The sequence below is a fragment of the Malania oleifera genome, chromosome 9 (assembly GCF_029873635.1).
Source record: "Malania oleifera isolate guangnan ecotype guangnan chromosome 9, ASM2987363v1, whole genome shotgun sequence".
Lineage (NCBI taxonomy): Eukaryota > Viridiplantae > Streptophyta > Magnoliopsida > Santalales > Ximeniaceae > Malania > Malania oleifera.
This window is the reverse complement of record NC_080425.1, coordinates 34612105-34630152: the sequence shown is the minus strand read 5'-3', so window position 1 is coordinate 34630152 and position 18048 is coordinate 34612105. Positions and strand designations below refer to the sequence as shown.

The 18048-nt window shown below is 34.9% G+C and overlaps 1 protein-coding gene across 1 annotated transcript; it reads right to left on the bottom strand.

The window, feature by feature from the left end:
• Positions 1-3300: 3300 nt before the first annotated feature.
• LOC131164452 (uncharacterized) lies at positions 3301-17477 on the bottom strand. The gene is made up of 4 exons (XM_058121640.1): positions 17287-17477; positions 17009-17085; positions 14210-14317; positions 3301-3515 (listed from the first exon to the last, which is right to left on the bottom strand). The coding sequence occupies exons 1-4, from the start codon at positions 17417-17419 to the stop codon at positions 3486-3488; spliced, it is 348 nt and encodes a 115-aa protein (XP_057977623.1). The 5' UTR covers positions 17420-17477; the 3' UTR covers positions 3301-3485.
• Positions 17478-18048: the final 571 nt, after the last annotated feature.

The window sequence follows — 18048 nt, the reverse complement described above, 5'->3', positions numbered from 1 at the left end:
CTCCTTTTCTCCATAGTTCTTTCAACTCATCAATTAATAGTCTTAGGTAAACATTAATATCATTAGCAGGTCCCCTTGGTCCAGAAATAAGCAGAGACATATAAATGAAGGGTTCTTTCATACATCACCATGGCGGCATATTGTATGACATCATCATTACTGGCCACATGCTATACGAGTTGTTCATGTTACTGAAAGGTTTGAACCCATCTGAAGTAAGGCCAAGTCTGATGTTTTGAGGATCACTAGCAAACCACGGATGCCTTTTATCAAAATTTGCCCAAACTTCTGAGTCCATTGGATGCCTAAGGGTGTTTTCCTCTTGAAGACGTTTCTTTTTATGTCATCTCGTATCTGTAGCAGTCTTTTTGCATATGTACAATCATTGCAGTCGCTGTATTAATGGACAATATCGCAAAATTTTTTGGGGGATCATTTTATTCTTTTTCTGATTAGTTTTATACCTCAGTTCACCACATTCTGGGCACTTGTTCGTATTTTCATATTCACCATAAAAGAGTGCACAATCATACCTACACACATGTAATGGAATGTAACCGAGACCCAATTCGTGCATGTATGTCTTCGCCTCATAAAAGAACTTTGAAAGTGTTTCACCATTAGGATGTGTCACCTTAATGAGACTTAAATGCATGTTGAATGCGCTATAAGATAACCCGTGCATTTTCCTTGCATGAAGCAACTTTATTAGGAACTCTAAATTTGAAAACTTTGTACATGTTGGTTATAGGGGCACCCATGCATCCCTTGCGAGATTAGAAAATGGTTTACCTAATCGATTTAGCATACTAGGATCGCAAGGTATGGTACCTACTGAAGTAGATTCATCGCCAGTACACAACACACTGACATCGTCCGTGTCCATTGCAATCCCCCTTTGCAAGTCACCTATCATTTCAATTAACCCTTCCGAATATGTTTCACCACCTACTATATTTGCCTCCTCATCTTCATTGTCATCATCATCACTTTGAACTACGTAATCTTCACCATGGAACACCCATGTTGTGTACCTTTTCTCCATTCCAAAGTCTAATAAATGTGTATAAACCAAATCAATGTGTTTGAATGTTATGTTCTGGCATTTCTTGCAAGGACACCTTATTCTACTGACATCGTTTGCATGAGGACGCGCGAACTCTATGAAATCATATACCCTTTTCATATATTCTAGCAAAAACCTTCCCGAAGCCTTCATCCAACTCTTATCCATGTTCATTGATTACTCTATAACATGTTTAAGTAAATGGTGTTGATTACATTGTCAGAATGTTTATAACGCATGCATCGTGAATCCTAAAATCAACCACCTTCGGTCTAAAGGGTATAGATCCTATTCCATTCAAGAATGTTGCATATACATTGCACTCAATCGCTCAAATTCCTTTGTCGTAGTCATTATAAATTTTGGCAACATCTCCCCATAGCTCTCCAAGTACACGAGATGAGGGAAGTGCACATGTTGCTAGTTTTCCATCATTAACAAATTGCCACGACACCCCACTATGCACCCAGAGAATACAAGTAGAGCTGCGCTCAAAATATATAATGATAATGAACAAAGTGTGAACGACGACAACAATGTAAATACAACTTCCTAAAATGTCCACATTGGACAATTCAAGAATGGTTGAAATACAAACATCACTAATCATAAATTAAATAAATAATTAACATGTTCAATTGATTATTAGTCTACATAGTATGACTAACAATCAATTGAATTTTAACAATTGATTTCTCTCATATGCACGATGAGGCATGAATGTATAGTAACCATCCTTGAACGGGTCTAAACTTCAATGAACACATGAAATGACATTAATTAATTTGGAATTTTAATTCATATGGCATTTAGTTCTTGGCCTTTCACTGGTCTTTTATACATTGTTGTTATGAAGATTTTCTAACTATGCACAATCTCCAATGTTTGCGTTTCCCACCAAACCAAGAAAACACACTATAGGCATGTATAAAATTTAACAATTTAGTATGTGCATTAGAAGCCTGTGATAAGTAGAATTTTCTTATATTGTGCATGGTTTCATTTGAAAAATTCAACTTAATTTACTTGTAAGGTTAAGTTTTGGGAGTGCGGAAGTGAGCTCTCACCAAAATGGGATGTGTATAGTTTTGGGACTAGGTTGTTCAATGGAGTCACCATAGGATTGCATGGATATAAAAAAATGTGATCCATTAGTTGCACTTGGTCATGGAATTTTAAGAATATCACTTTAAATTTTAAGAATTTATAATTAAACTATGCATTATTACATAGTTCTTATTATGTAAGGATAAAGTTCAATATTCGTTTAACTTTCACTCATCCTTTCAACAATATTTTAACATTCATTTTATCATAATTATCTTTGTACGTGATTTTATTTTAGGAAAATTTTAACGAAATTTCGACAGCATGCTGTCTGTAAATTGGATATTTTCCCATAAAACTTTAACCTGTAAACTTGGTTTTTTTTAGCAAATAAATCATTTCAAGCATGCAACAACCTAAATCCATTACCAGCATGCAATTCACAATACAATGCATCAACCATGCAGTTGGCGTTCAACACAAGTATGCATTCCAATAGTTCAATCTACAATTCAAATAACATAATACCATCAATCAAAAAGATTTAGTCGTTCGGTGCATTATGGATAATTTGCAATGCTGTTCACATAATGACATGGAAACAAAGAGAATGATCATAGGAGCATTTACTTAATATATCTATGAATGATAGATGCTCCCCCTCAGTTATGCGCTCTCACTCATTATATGCTCTTTTCATCTTTTTCTCCCTTTTTGGATATCTTTTCAAACTTCATTATCTTGTTAGTAAGGACCATTCTATTAAAATTTATTATTTCAAAGTCATTGAATTTGGTAACTATCAATCTCAAAGAGCACGCCAGCCTAGGAACCAACTAATGTTATCATTATAAAAATAAATAAATGAGTAAATATGAGTTTTTGAAGGGAAAATGGTAACACAAACTAGTTATCATGTTTACATATGTAGTGTAATGTTTATATTTATACAGATTAAGCAAAGTGCCTAAAATCATAACCAGCACAACTTGTACATCAAAATGTACAGGAAACTTTAACCAATCCTTAGTCAAGCACCATGTGTAACACCCCAGCCCGTTATAAGGCCCTAGAGTGCTACTACACCTGTATAATATGTCTGTCTCTGATAACATACATATACTAACCACCCTTAATAGGGACACACGGGTGTTTCATACTCATTTGTAATCTTAAGCACAGCGGAAAACATAAGCATCTATTTGGAAATCTAATAGAAATATTCAAAGTTTCTAACTGTATCCTCAAATACATACAATTGTACTTAAAACATAACATGTTCTTACAATCTCTAAAAGATATTTTGAACTAAATTTATTACATACACAAAACACTTACGTAATCTAAAATTAAAACAACCGTCCAAGTCCCTCTAGCAGCTAGTACCGATGTCTTGTAGGACCTGAAAGAAAGGTTGTATGTTGGGGCAAGACACTATTCAGTAAAGTGGAAGATATTACATCAGTGTGTGACCATACATATTCAAACCGGTAGAAAGCAGTTATGTGTATATAGCATATTCTCAATATTGTAATATAGAAGATATATAGATATTATTCCTGCGATAGATAATTAAGCCTTGTTGCAAGCCAGAGTTCCCAAGGTTATGGTAGGGTACAGGCTCATATACTTTATGATCCCTCTGCCCGACACTCAAACCTTTGGTTTTTCCAATTTTAGTTTTCAAATCATAAATATGCATATTTAGAACACTTTCTAGCTTAGAAACAATAATAACAAAGGCCAACACCTACCCTTTGGCTTCGGATTGTGCAATTTACTATAGTTCGAATGGTACCACTTGGTCCATTAATCCACCAGTGACACCAAATCCAGCTAACTATCTTGATACCCACACTGAAAATCATGTGTGTTGTTGCATTGTATCCATAATATAAAGCAATGAAATCGCGCTTAAGCTTTTTAAGGCTTTAAATAACATCGAGCTTTATAAGGCTCTCTTATAACAATGAGCTTTTTAGGACTCTCATATGATGGTGAGCTTTTTAAGGCTCTAATATAATGGTGAGCTTTTTAAGGCTCAGATAGTAACAAGATGCGGTTTCAAATATCATATATACAATTTATAATAAAACGAATTAACTTATTTCAAATTCACGAATTACCTGTACAGTTCTAGTATTTTCACAAACTCATTCATTCATACTGGGGTATAAATCGGCACACAAACTCTCGATTTAACCCTTTTAAATATATAGCTTGGTATATAACCGGCACCTGTTTTTCACATTTTTAGATAAAAAAAAAAAAATGGAACTCCAATTCCCATAGTCCATATACGTATTTAAACAGGTTCACATATTCCATTTCATATCATACATCACACTCATTTGTTCAAAATTTTTTATATAGCATATAACTCGATAAATATCATTTAAATGGATAATAAGGGATTCAAGCATCTTCTACATTAAGATTAATATAAATAAAGAAGTTTTGAAAAGTTTGGAGATTATACGCCAAAACTCTCATTTTTACCAAAATTGTAAAATCATAAAACTGACATTTTTACTCAGTGAAACTTCGCAAATAAGAAGTCTTATCATACATATAAACATAAGCTAACTTTTTAGTGGTTTAGTTTTCTAAAAATACTTATGTAAACAAATCCCCTTTCCTTTTTCCCGAATACAGGAATACAAACTACTCGACTCCAAAACAACGAACTAAGTTCTTAAAACCTAAAAATCATAGAACAACACTTCAACATAATTCTATTTGCTACAGATCTACTGAATCAGAAACTAAATCAGACCTTTACCTCGATTTTGGGATAAAACCCGGAAATCTTCAAAATGAAGATCCAATCCACTATAATTGTAGAAATTTTCCCCCTAATCCGCGTAGTAACATCGGATCGTGGATTCAAGTGATGAACAACAAAAGAATCGAGAAGAGAGAGAGAGAGAGAGAGAGAGATTTTTGAGTTTCTTAGCCATGAAGCAATGAAAAATGATATTTATAGACCCCTTGACCCAGTCAATCTCGTTGATGAATGGTGACCTCGTTGATGAGCTATAGAAGGCTCTTCGTTGACGAAACTTTTCCTTCGTCGACGAACCTTTTTTCTGATATTTTTTTTGTCAATCGAGATCTCTTCATCACAAAGGCTCTGAATTTCGAGGACGAACTGTAGAAGGGCCTTCATCGACGAGAACCTTGGATTCGTCGAAGAAGCCTACTAAAATTACATTTTTACCCTTTTCTTATTTTATAGGTTCGGGTCTCTACAATCTCCCCTCCTTATTTAATTTTCATCCTCAAAATTTATTAATCGTTTCTAAGCATAACCTTACCTTATAACTTAGTTTTACAGAAGAGTCGGCAGCCACCCACATAGCGGCTCTGGCCCAAGTTTATTACATAACTTCACATATGGCGGAGGAATACTGTGGTTACAATGTGATGCTTTAGGAGATTACAATAGATATACAAAATTCTCTTGAAGACCATATTTAAAATAATATGAACCATCTATATACCAAGCATACATACATTCTTACTTACCTGTCTATCTCTAACTATCTCTAAATAACTAAGGGTACTTTTGGTGTATCTCTGACTCTAATTCCCATGAAACTTCCTCCACTATGTGGTTACGTCATAGTACCTTCACTAATGGTATCTCCTTAGTCCGTAACTGTTGTACGTTCTGATCTAATATCTATACCGGAACCTCTTCGTATGCTCATGCATCATTGATCTCTAGAGGCTCATAACTCAACACATGCGAAGGATCTAGAACGTACTTCCTCAGCACTGACACGTGAAAAACGTTGTGAAATCTGGATAGTGCTAGAGGTAATGTCACTCGATAAGCAACCGAACCTACCATTTCCAGGATCTTAAATGGTCCAATGTATACCAAAGGCTTAGTTTCCCTTTCTTACCAAACCTCATTAATCCTTTCATCGGAGCAATCTTCAGGAATACCATATCTCCTGCCTCAAACTCTAGCTCTTGTCGACAAGTATCTACATAACTTTTCTGCCGACTCTGAGCTATCCTAATTCTTTGTCTAATCAGCTCGACCTTTGTAGAGGCCTACTGAATCACTTCCTGTCCAAGTATCTACCGCTCACCTATATGATCCTAGTATAATGAAGATCTACACCGATGACTATACAATGCCTCATATGGTGTCATCCCTATACTGGCCTAGTAGCTATTATTATACGCGAATTCCACAAGTGGTAGATACGATATCCATCTATCGCCAAAATCTAGTACGCATGCCCTCAACAAATCTTCTAACGTCTGAATAGTCCTCTTGGACTCTCCAACCATTTTTAGGTGAAATGTCATACTAAAAGTGAGTTGTGATCCCAAGGCATCCTGTAGACTCTTCTAGAAATGAGAGGTAAAACGTGGGTCTCTATCTGAAATGATAGAAAATGAGATACCTTGGAATCGTACAATCTCCTGCACATATAACTCTACCAGCTTATTTAGAAAATAGCTAACTCGAATGGGAATGAAATATGCAATCTTCGTTAGCCAATCAACTACAACCCATATAGCATTCAGCCTATGCACCGCCGTAGGTAACCCCAATACAAAATCCATCAAGATATGCTCCCACTTCCACTTGGGAATGTCAAGTGGCTGAAGGGGTCCTACTGGTCTCTAGTACTCTGCCTTGACCTGCGAACATGTCAAGCACTGCTCTACGAAACGGGAAATCTCTCTTTTCATGTTAGACCACCAAAAATATTCCCTCAAGTTTGGGTACATCTTCGTAGTGCCAGGATGTACGGTGTAGAACGAATGGTGTGCCTTATCCATAATGACCCATCAAATCTCAGCATCATTTGGTACACAAACCCTACTGTGGAATCTCAATATCCCATAATCAAAGCTATTAAAATTCGTCTTTAAACCACTCTGTACCCTTTCCATAACCTCTACCAGCTCTTCCATTTCCTTCTGAACTGTTCGGATTCTCTCTTATAAGGTCGGTTGTACCACCAAGCTAGCAAAAAGAGCCTAGTGATTTCCTTCCACTATTTCCAAGACCAACCTTTCCAAGCCTATATAGATATGATGTTGAACTCCCACTGCTGAGATTGACGCATCAACTGACTTTCGACTCAGAGCATCAGCTACTATAATTGCTTTTCCTGGGTGATAGTTGAAGGTACACTCGTGGTCCTTTATCAACTCTAACCATCTATGTTGCCTCATGTTCAGTTCCTTCTAGGTAAAAATGTACATAGACTTTTATGGTCGGTAAAAATCTCGCACCTTTCACCGTACAGGTAGTGCCTTAAGATTTTCAATGCAAACACTATTGCTGCTAATTCCATATCATGTGTCAGGTAGTTTTTCTCGTACTCTTTGAGTTGATGAGAAGCATAAGCAATCACTCTTCCATGCTGCTTTAGAACACACCCAAGACCTTTTTTAGAGGTGTCACTATAGATAACGAATCCACCATCCCCAGATGGAATGGTCTGAACTAAAGTAGAAACCAACTGCTGTTTCAGCTCCTGGAAACTCAGCTCACACTCATCAGTGTAATTCACATCACACTTCTGGCTGGCTAAGGCTCTAATACAAACTGTAATGCCTCAGCCCGTTATACGGCCCCAAAGTGCTACTACACCTGTATAATATACCTATCTTTGATAATATATACATATACCACCCACCATTAATAGGGACATACATGTGTTTTATACTCATTTGTAATCTTCCCCTAAAGTAGAGTTTTCACTTCCAAAAACAAGCTCAACAACTCCCTGCGCAATAATTAGTAACTTGATCACATATTAATGCAACATATAAAGCATAAAGTCATAAAAGAAAACTATGGCACTATCTCAAATGAATGGACAATAAATAGTACACAGTAAAGCATATAGCTTAAAGTAATCATATCCTGAACATATTACAAGATTGAGTGTATAGTGTCTTAAGAGGTGCACACAACATTCATGAGCTACTGGTAAGCATCACCCCACATTAACCTGCAAGAAATTCTTTTGACAGCCTATTTTATCTTCTCCCAGCTTTTATTGCAATCAATTTTAGAATAAATATTGCCATTAAATATAACAACCTACAACATAAGAACAAAACTAAAACTTGTTTAGCTCGTATCATACACAAGCATCCGCTCAAATACATCTTTACCATTTAAATTTTGCGATGACTATTTCTCAAAATAACCCTAAAAGACGTTCCAATTCTTATATCTCATCACTTCAACTTAAAGGAGCCTTTGTTTTGGTGGCTAAATTTATAGGGCTCAACTGGACTTAGTAGAATGGCTATTTGTAGTTATCTATGTTTCATGTTCTAAATAATAGGAACAACTATAATTGAATTATATCTTTCTAATTAAAAAAATCACCACAACATAAGAAGAAAACTTTAATTAAGTCACATAAATAAATACATTGATTTTTCTCTGAGATACCTTACTTTCCAATCATTTTTTATTATTTTCTAAATAATATACAACCCACACAAGCAAATGTTTGGTCAAATAGAAAAATAATTTCTCACCATTTATATATATAAATTCTATTTGATGTAAAATGTAGACATTCTAGCTTTAAGATCTTTGATAGTCTAATTTCCTTTTCTCGAGGCTTTGCTTCTCTCACTACAAAAAAACATGTTTTTAGTGACGAAAGTATTAGTGATGGTTTTAAAACCATCACTAATATTGTTGTATTAGTCATGGTTTTTTAGAACCATCACTAATAGTGTAAGCATTAGTGACGATTTTAGCAGCCGTCACTAATACAAAACTAATAGTGACGGTTTTAAAATCGTCACTAATACTTTTGTCACTAAAAGCTACGAGGTAAACAATTTTCGCGTGAGAATTTTTTCGGGAAAATATTAGTGACAATTCTCTGGTATTAGTGACGAATTTAATCTGTCACTAAAAAACACTTATTAGTGACGATTAACAAACCATCACTACTAATAGTTATGAATATATTAAAAACATTTAGTTAATGGTATTAGTGACAGATTGGGATATCCGTCACTAATAATGGTGTATTAGTGACAGTTTTGAAATCGTCATTACTAGTTTTTTTATTTAAAAAAATATTAAAAAAATTAAGTAAATGGCTAATAAGAGGATATTAGTGACGGTTTTGAAACCGTCACTACTAGTTTTTATTTAAAAAATATAAAATAAATTTAGTTAAGGGTATTAGTGATGGATTTGGGAACCATCACTAATAGTGATGAATCTAAAAATTCGTCACTAATACTTCCTTTTTAAAAAAAATATAAAAAAATTTAAGTTCAAAATATTAGTGACGAATTTATAAAGTTGTCACCATTGTTGTCTTATTAGTGACGAAGTTGTATATTAGTGACGAATTTGGACCGTCATTAATGCTTTGTTATTTATAAGAAAAACATAAACGGATAGTAGTAGTGACGGTTTTGAAACCGTCACTAATGCCCAAAATCCCTTATTGCTTTTGGCGGGATATTTTCCCTCCTTCCCCAGCTGGCTTCTTCCCCTTCCCCTCTGCCTGCTCCCACGAACCTCTCTAGCTCGCAGTCGATCTCCCGCTGCTCTCCACCGCAAGCCACCATGCTAGCTCCTCCTCTTCCCCTCCTGCTCCGGTGATCCTCTCTCCCAGTCTCCCCCTACTCTCGATCGGCCGCAAGCCACTGCTCCAGCTCCTCCTCTTCCCAGTCTCCCCTTGCTCTTAGCCACAAGCCACCCCTTCTGCTCCGGCGATCCTCTCTCCTAGTCTCCCCCTACTCTCTTCCGTAAGCCACCCCTCCTGCTCCAGCGATCCTCTCTCCCAGTCTCCCTCTACTCTCGGCCGCAAGCCACCCCTCCTGCTCCGGCGATCCTCTCTCATAGTCTCCCCTTGCTCTCAACTGCAAGCCACCCCTCCTGCTCCGGCGATCCTCTCTCCCAGTCTCCCCCTGCTCTCTGCCACAAGCCACCACCTGCGAGTTGCCGTGGCCGTCGCAAGGATGTAGGCAAATTGTCGAAACTTGTAAAAAATCTCGAGGTTCTTCTTTCCCTTTATCTTTTTACTTTCAAGCATATATTTATTGATTTTATCTACTGTGAATATTTAAATATGATTTGGGAATGCTATGAAAGATCAAAATTGATTTGTGAATGACTTGAATGATTTAAACTTCTATTGAGATCAAACGCTACTGTAGCTAAAAATTCGGACTTGATTTAATTTGTTGGTATTACTTATTTTTGGTTGATTAATTGTTCAAATACAAGAATAATATTTGTTTGTGTTTATTGAATACAAAGTTTGGGCATGCCCCATGATCGCCAACTATTTTGTTAAGCTGACTTTACTCAATGGGGATTGAATCAATAATTAGCATGGAAAGAAGTAGGCCATAATCTGATGAATTGGTTTGATGCATTATTTATGTTCGATTTTGATGGTTGCTGTTGTATTGCTTGAATGGTTCTTTTCTTACATTGCATGGATGTGTTTGTCTTCTATTATTAGGTACTATTTTGTTCAGTGGTTTGTGTCCAATGGGGTAGAACTGGTTGGTGATTTCTTATTAGCACTAAGGGTTACAATCTAGCACTTGATATTTATAGTGTGGAATCCAACAAATTTAGGTGCAGAAACCATTTTTTAAGGTTTTATTTATTTTTGGCCACTGTTAATTCATTCGCCACTTGAATTTGTCATGTGTGTGGGTTACATTGCCTTGATGCCTTTGTTTTTTTTAATCAAGATTGTATGTAGGAATGTCATTTCGATGCAATTTATAAACAATTAGTGATATTATTAAGAGACTCCCCAATGAACTTAACTAAAGTTCGGGTATCGAACACTAGTGTGAGTTCAATATACAATGTGTTCGGGTAGTGCTAGTATGACACTATTAACCTTGTATCTTTACTGATTAATAATGACTCATGCCTTAACCCTATGTTTGGAAGTAGATTTTGCAGATTAGATTTGAATTTTTGTGGATTTCAAAAAAATGTTGTGTAATATTGTGTTGAGTTTACTTTAAGTCACACATCCAAGTCCAAGTCCTAAATTCCATCCTTCTAAATACTAACCTAGAGCTGACCAACTATAGATGACATCAATCAAGGAACTATTGTACATGACATGAGCAGTGTTGGGGATGGAGTTGTGAATGTACGCCTCAATTGCTGCAAAGCTAGCTGGTGAGGAAATTTGCGACCAACAGGTGGTTATAATTTTACATAGTTTTGTGTTGGTGGAGTTCAAAACCTTGGCTTGCCACACGGTGATGAATTCATTTGTATTGTGGTTGATTAGATATGTTTATTGAGGCTTGAGAGGGTTTCAATTAGATTGACAAAGTTGTTCTTTAGTGTGGCCAACATTGATAGTGCTAGCTCCTCTTGGTGGAAAAGCAATATTGATATGAGAATCAATGTCACTACAAAAAATAAGGTTATTAGTGATGGTTCAAAACCATCACTAATACTCAAAAAACCGTCACTAATACGGTTTTCAATTAGTCGCTATATCTGTCGTTACTAATACTTATTAGTGACAAATTTTTGAAACTATCACTAATAATAGAGTATTAGTGATGGTTTTAAACCGTCACTAAAAACCTAACTCCATCACTTTAGATTCTAAATCGACTCGACCAAAAATTGTCACTAAAATCCAGTATTAGAACCGTCACTAAAGCTATAGTATTAGTGACGGTACTGAAGAGCAATAGTAACAATTTTTAAACCATCACTAATACTGGCTTTTAGTGACAGTTTTTGGTCTAGCCGATTTAGAATATATAGTGATGGGTTAGGTTTTTAGTGACGGTTTTAAACTGTCACTAATACTCTATTATTAGTGACGGTTTCAAAAATTCGTCACTAATCGTCACTAATGTTACATTATTAGTGACAGTTTTAAAACTGTCGCTATTACTCTATAGAACTGTCACTAATACTGTAGCTTTAGTGACGATTTTATATTTTAGTGAAGGTTTTAAAACCATCACTAATACTATGGGTTTAGTGACGGTTTTAAAACTGTCATTATTGCTCTCTAAAATGGTCACTAAAACCATAGTATTAATGACAATTTGAAAATCTTCACTAAAACTTTTTAAAAAATGCTTATTATTAGTGACGGTTTTAAAACCGTCACTAATACTTAAATTGGACAATTAATGTTAAATTAATTTTTTCCCCAATTATTAATTCCTATAAAACTTTGTGATTACATTTTTTTATCATTAAACCATAATTGCTAAAAAATTCATAAATTATTCAAAATTCTAATTCAAATTTAAATACAAATACAAATATATTAACAAATTCAAATTCAAATACAAATATATTATACAAATTCAAATTTAAATACAAATACATTATACAAATTAAAATTCAAATACGTTTCATCTGTTCAAATAACAAAAAAAAATGAAAAGCTGCATCCATAGTGCACGACATCATGCTGACGTTGTCACAGCAAACCATAAAAATTAAGAAAGTTAAAAAAATTACTTTAGTTAAGTGGGTGGGTGGGGAAGGAACAAATAATGCAATAGCTTGTTGCCAGAAAAGTAGAGAAAAAAAATCATGGGCTGAAATATTAGGAAATGGAGAACTTGAGCAAGCAAGTGAGGTATAAATTCTAAAACTAGAAAAAAGAATGTTCAAAATTAAATTCAGTTCATTTCAAATTATTATCTTTCATGTTTTGTTTCTTGCACTGAAAATATGTTGTTACAAGGCATCATTGATACGCATGATTGCACCTTAATCGTCCTTCTAACACAACAAGTTCTCTTGACTACGGAATAAAAAATCCAATTGTGTATTTTTAACGGTACCTTAGAGAGTTCTCCATAATTTCCATTTCTTTTGGGCTATTTATATAATATTTACTTATATTTTTATAAAATTTTTTCTAGTGTTTACGGTTTTACGCTCCCTAGTCTAGATTCAAATCATATAACTAAAAACTTAATAGTGGATGAGTTATTTCTATTACTTCATAACATAATCTGATGTAGTTACCTATATTCTTGAATTTCATTTTATCCTATGCATGCATGGCTGGGGCTTGTTGACTGGGGCTTGTTGATTTTTTGTTTCTCCTAATGAAGAAATATGTTGCAAAAAAGAACGTTAAAAAAATGGAACAAGTATTATTTTTTCTTTTACAAAATAGCAACGTGTGTGACTACTAGAGTGGCAGCCACCTCATATGGTTGAAGACAAAAAATAATCACAACCGAGTACTAGAACCTGAAATGTTTAGTAACAAGTCAGAAAATTTGGAGCTACAATCATTAGAGAGTGATTTGGCACACTTGTTCTCAATCTGAAAAGCATAAATATAAGTTAAATCTGCTCATGCAGCACAAACAGAATTTTAACGAACAAAAATCCTACATTAAACCCTCTTTTAGCATAGCTCTCATATACGTGTGTGTGTGTGTGTGTGTCCCTCATTTGTTCAATGTGATAGTTGTAGACATTACCAGTACCTTCTATTTTTTTTTTGGTGAGAACTATGAATCTAAAAACTCAAAACCTCTAATTATCCATCATCCATGCTTCTTTTGCAAAGTTCATGCATGCACAGCAACATAATAGCTGGTTTCCAAAGGCGATATATATTTAGTATAAAATGTATATATATATATATATATATATATATATGTATGTATGTATGTATGTATGTATATATGCAAGGACAAGAAATAAGGACTTTTAATATAAACACTTTATTAGTAATAAGAACTTAATTTTAAGTGTTTCCAAACAAGCCCTTAGTTGATAGGGATAATATAAAAGGCAAGGCCTAGAAAATAAGTTTTAGGATAAACTGGAGTTGTGCACTCCAATAGTAGGGTTGTAATGCAGTTGGGGCAATTGGGTTTTCGTCATTTGATTGGGGCAGTTGGGTTCTCATCATTTGGTTCTATCTTCTTTAGTAATGGGCACCTCTCTAGTAGGTTTGGTCTTCTTAGTTTAATTTTTCTTTTTTCAATTTTATTTTTTCTTGAGGAATGCTACTACATATATGCTTCTCAAAATTTGATTTTTCCAATTGCTTCATCAATCTTCTCACCAATGTCATGAATGAAATCCTTTACCTTTTCAATGAAACCTTCCTTCCCCTCTTCCTTTTCATCTTCCTTGTGATCTTTCTCCTTAGCATCCCTTTCAACTATAGCCGGCTTATCAGATGATGCCATACCTAACTAGAAAGACAGAATCGATATTGAAAAGGTCAGGCTGTACAATAACTGGAAATTTTTTTAAGACATGCACACAAGGAAAGACAAAGGAGATGTGTAGGTAAATAAGACTGGACAAAAGTCCAATCACAATCTCTCTTGGAATAGACCAGACTTTGCTAAGCATATATTTGTTACAGGGTAGAATTTTTTTTGTCATTGTTGTTTCAAATTCATCACCTTTTGTTTACTCATCTTCCAATTATTAAGCTAACAAAGAGCATCCAAGAGTAATTAAGCAGATTAGAAATGACGATTACTAAAGCCCAAACAGATTCTTGAGGGTAAACAATGCAAACCCAGGGGTGGTTCTGTATCTTTTTGAACTAGTTGCGAAGCAATGCATAAAGTAGTAAGGGGAGACCCTCACAGAGCTTCCCCTGGGAAGGATGGATATAGCACCCCGTAAGTTTCTAAATTTTTTTTTTCTTTAATATTATCGTACTACAAGTATAGTATAGAAATTTTGCATGTTAACTAAATTAAAAAAAAAAAAAAAAAGAAAAAAAAAAAAACAGGACATATACATGATATATCCTTTGTCAGTTGTCACAACTAACTGATTAGACACAAAAATAAAGTTGTATGGAAATTTGGATAATCTTTTTTAATATCTTTAGAACAATTTCTATATCAATCTATAAAGGTTTCAATAAAATTGAATGGCTGAAATCACACAAATAAAGGCAATTCTAGTGTACAATACTACAATTGACCTAGTGAGCTCAAACTAGTAAATTAAATTTTTTTAAGTAATTTTAGATATAGGACTACAGTACTTTAGTAGGTTCAGCATCATTGCCTCACAATCCAATGCAACCATCTATTTGCTTTTCCTATTTGATCTAGTTGTTATTAGACAAGACAAATATCTAGCAATCCGCTTTGACAATATTTAGTCCTCCACAACAAATTAGATTATTAAGATTATGCCATATTAGTCAAAAAGAAAACAAATCTAATCCAATCATATAATGGCCTTATTAATAAAAAAATATACTAAAAATGGAACTTTGAGAAGAATTCAACAATTCAGTCAAGTCCCATACACAATGAGTTGACTTTGAAACTATTTGGATGAAGAATCATCCACTAAAGTTGGAATTTTTGGATTATTTTTCTAAATCAAAGCTTGCCTCACAAAATGAACTCCATTCTACTACGTATGGCTCTGAAATAATGAATTCTAAAAAGTCAAATAAGTACAGGAACATTAGAAACTAAATAAACTCTATCTTAATAACCCAAGTAATATAACTTGCTATTCAACAAATTATTTTGTTCCATTGCTATTCTTAATTTTTTTTTTTCCTTCAAATGTGACAATCTACTAATCACCCTGGAAGACCCACTATCCACTTAGCCTTGATTCTCCACAATCCCCACCCCCTGCCAGAATTATTTTCCAATCGAACTGATGAGCCTTTTTCATTTAGATCAAGGTTGGCCATCAAAATGTTCTTGCTTCAGTCTATTTTAGCTTTTTATCTTTCTTGAACTAGCATTAAGGCATACCTTATCTCTAGAACAAAAAGTCATCTTGCACTCACCAACGTCAATTTGATACCTTAAATTTAAATTTGTGCAACATTTCGACAGAACATAATTCAAGTTTTGCTTATTGAATCCCACATAAGGTGTGTGTCAGTTCTATAGGTTTCAAGGGCTAAAGTAGTTCCACTAGATTGGATTGAACAACCCTCAGCTGGCTATTCCATGAAACCATGTTTAGATGGCTATCTATAAAAAGAGATTTAAAGGACCAAAATTCTCAATATAGCCAAGAGGATAAGGAGGGGTCCTGGGAAATGGGAATCCTTATCCAAACAAGAAAGAATGTGAGTGGGTGCAAGTGTTTAAAAGCATGAAAGAGGCAACTCAAAAGCTGGGAGCCATATGGAAATGGATTCTGATTCTCTTCTTCAAGTATTTTGCAAGCACTGAAATTCCTCCATCCTGAGGCAATGAAAAACATGATATACATGTCACAGACCCACAAGCAATAAATCCCAAAGCCCCAAAAAATATCGCACGAATCTTATGAGAGTTCCGCTGTTACTGCCAACAGACAATAACTGGGGCTCCAGGGATCATTCACACACACCACAAAGACTCTAAAGCCTCTAGTAAAGGTAAAAAAAAATCAAGAGAAACATCTACCATTATGAATACTTAAAGCCTTCCTCTAAACACGGAAGCTGGACGTAGGACTAGCAAGTCACCATGCAGCACAGGCAAAAATCAGAATGTTCCGGGGGTCCAAGAATCTCAGCCATAAGCCCATATCTTTGGAATCTGGCTCTAAGACCTGCATTAAGGTCACTTTACCCTTAACATCAAAGTCTCATTCAGTTGAGGGAAAAATATCTATCGTCATTCTTGAATTCATACTCTAAACACAAGCTGGACATAAGACTACGCGGTTATCCGAATGTATCGTAGTATACTGATGCGAACAATGGCCATATTACTGAGAATATGTGATCTTAGTGAAAACAAATTTGTAATAAATTCCTAACCTTGTTTAAAAAAAAAAAAGGTGGGGGGGGGGGGGTGGAGAAAAGCATATCGATGAACAGAAATCGTACAAATAATTGAAAAGCAAGTGCATCAAAATATAAATAAATATTAAAAATATATATACTACAAACGCACATTCAAATGTGAAAGGAAAACATATCTTGATGGTATTGAAAATCTAAAAATCCCCTTCCCTTTATGAGGATCATACCCTGTAAAAAAACAAAATAAAATATAGATTAGGATAAAAAGAAAAAAGAGAAAAGCAGGAAATGGGAGCAGATTTGTACAGATCTGCAAAACCCGAAAACGAGGGAGAAGGAGATGAAGAAGAAGAAGGAGAAGGATAAGGAGAAGAAGCAATAGAAGAAGAAGAAGAAGAAGAAGAAGGAGGAGGAGGAGGAGGAACGAACCTGCAAAATCCAAGAGAGCAAGACGAGAGCGAGCAAGGAGCGATGGAGCCACGACCATAAGGCTGAGAGCCGAGCGAGAGAGCAGAGAGGTTGAGGTTGAGAGGCCGAGAGCCAGGATGAGAGCCATGGTCATTAGATGCGAGCAGGGAGCTAGCCGAGAGAAAGAAAAGAAGAGAGGGAAGAGAGAACAACAACACGAAGTGAAGGAGGGAAAAGAGGGACAATTGGAGGGAAATGAGGAAAATTGGGGAACCGGAGCGGGTTTGACAATGGGAGACTATTAGTGACAGTTTCAAAACCGTCACTAATACCTTTAACTAATTTTTTAAAAAATATTTTTAAATAAAAACACTAGTAGTGACGAATTCAAAACCGTCACTAATACCATATTATTAGTGACGGTTCTCCCAAACTGTCACTAATATCCTGAACTAATTTTTTTTTTTTAAATAAAAACACTAGTAGTGACGGTTACAAAACCGTCATAAGTACCGTATTATTAGTGACGGTTCCCCCAAACCGTTACTAATACCCTTAACTAATTTTTTTTTTTAATAAAAACACCAGTAATGACGGTTTCAAAACCATCACTAATACCCTATTATTAGTGACAGTTCTCTCAAACTGTCATTAATACCCTTAACTAAATTTTTTAATATTTTTTAAATAGAAATACTAGTAGTGACAGTTTGGGATAACCGTCACTAATACCCTTAACTAATTTTTTTTTTATATTTTTAAAATAAAAACACCAGTAGTGAC

Bases quoted from the DNA above. Each gene is read 5' to 3' on its own strand.
- LOC131164452 (XM_058121640.1), bottom strand. From the start codon at position 17,419: ATGACCATGGCTCTCATCCTGGCTCTCGGCCTCTCAACCTCAACCTCT. The intron at 17,086-17,286 runs GTTCGTTCCTCC...GTTTTTTTACAG, and splicing joins TGCTCTCTTGGATTTTGCAG to GGTATGATCCTCATAAAGGG. The intron at 14,318-17,008 runs GTGCGTTTGTAG...CTGTCTTTCTAG, and splicing joins TTTTCCTTTCACATTTGAAT to TTAGGTATGGCATCATCTGA.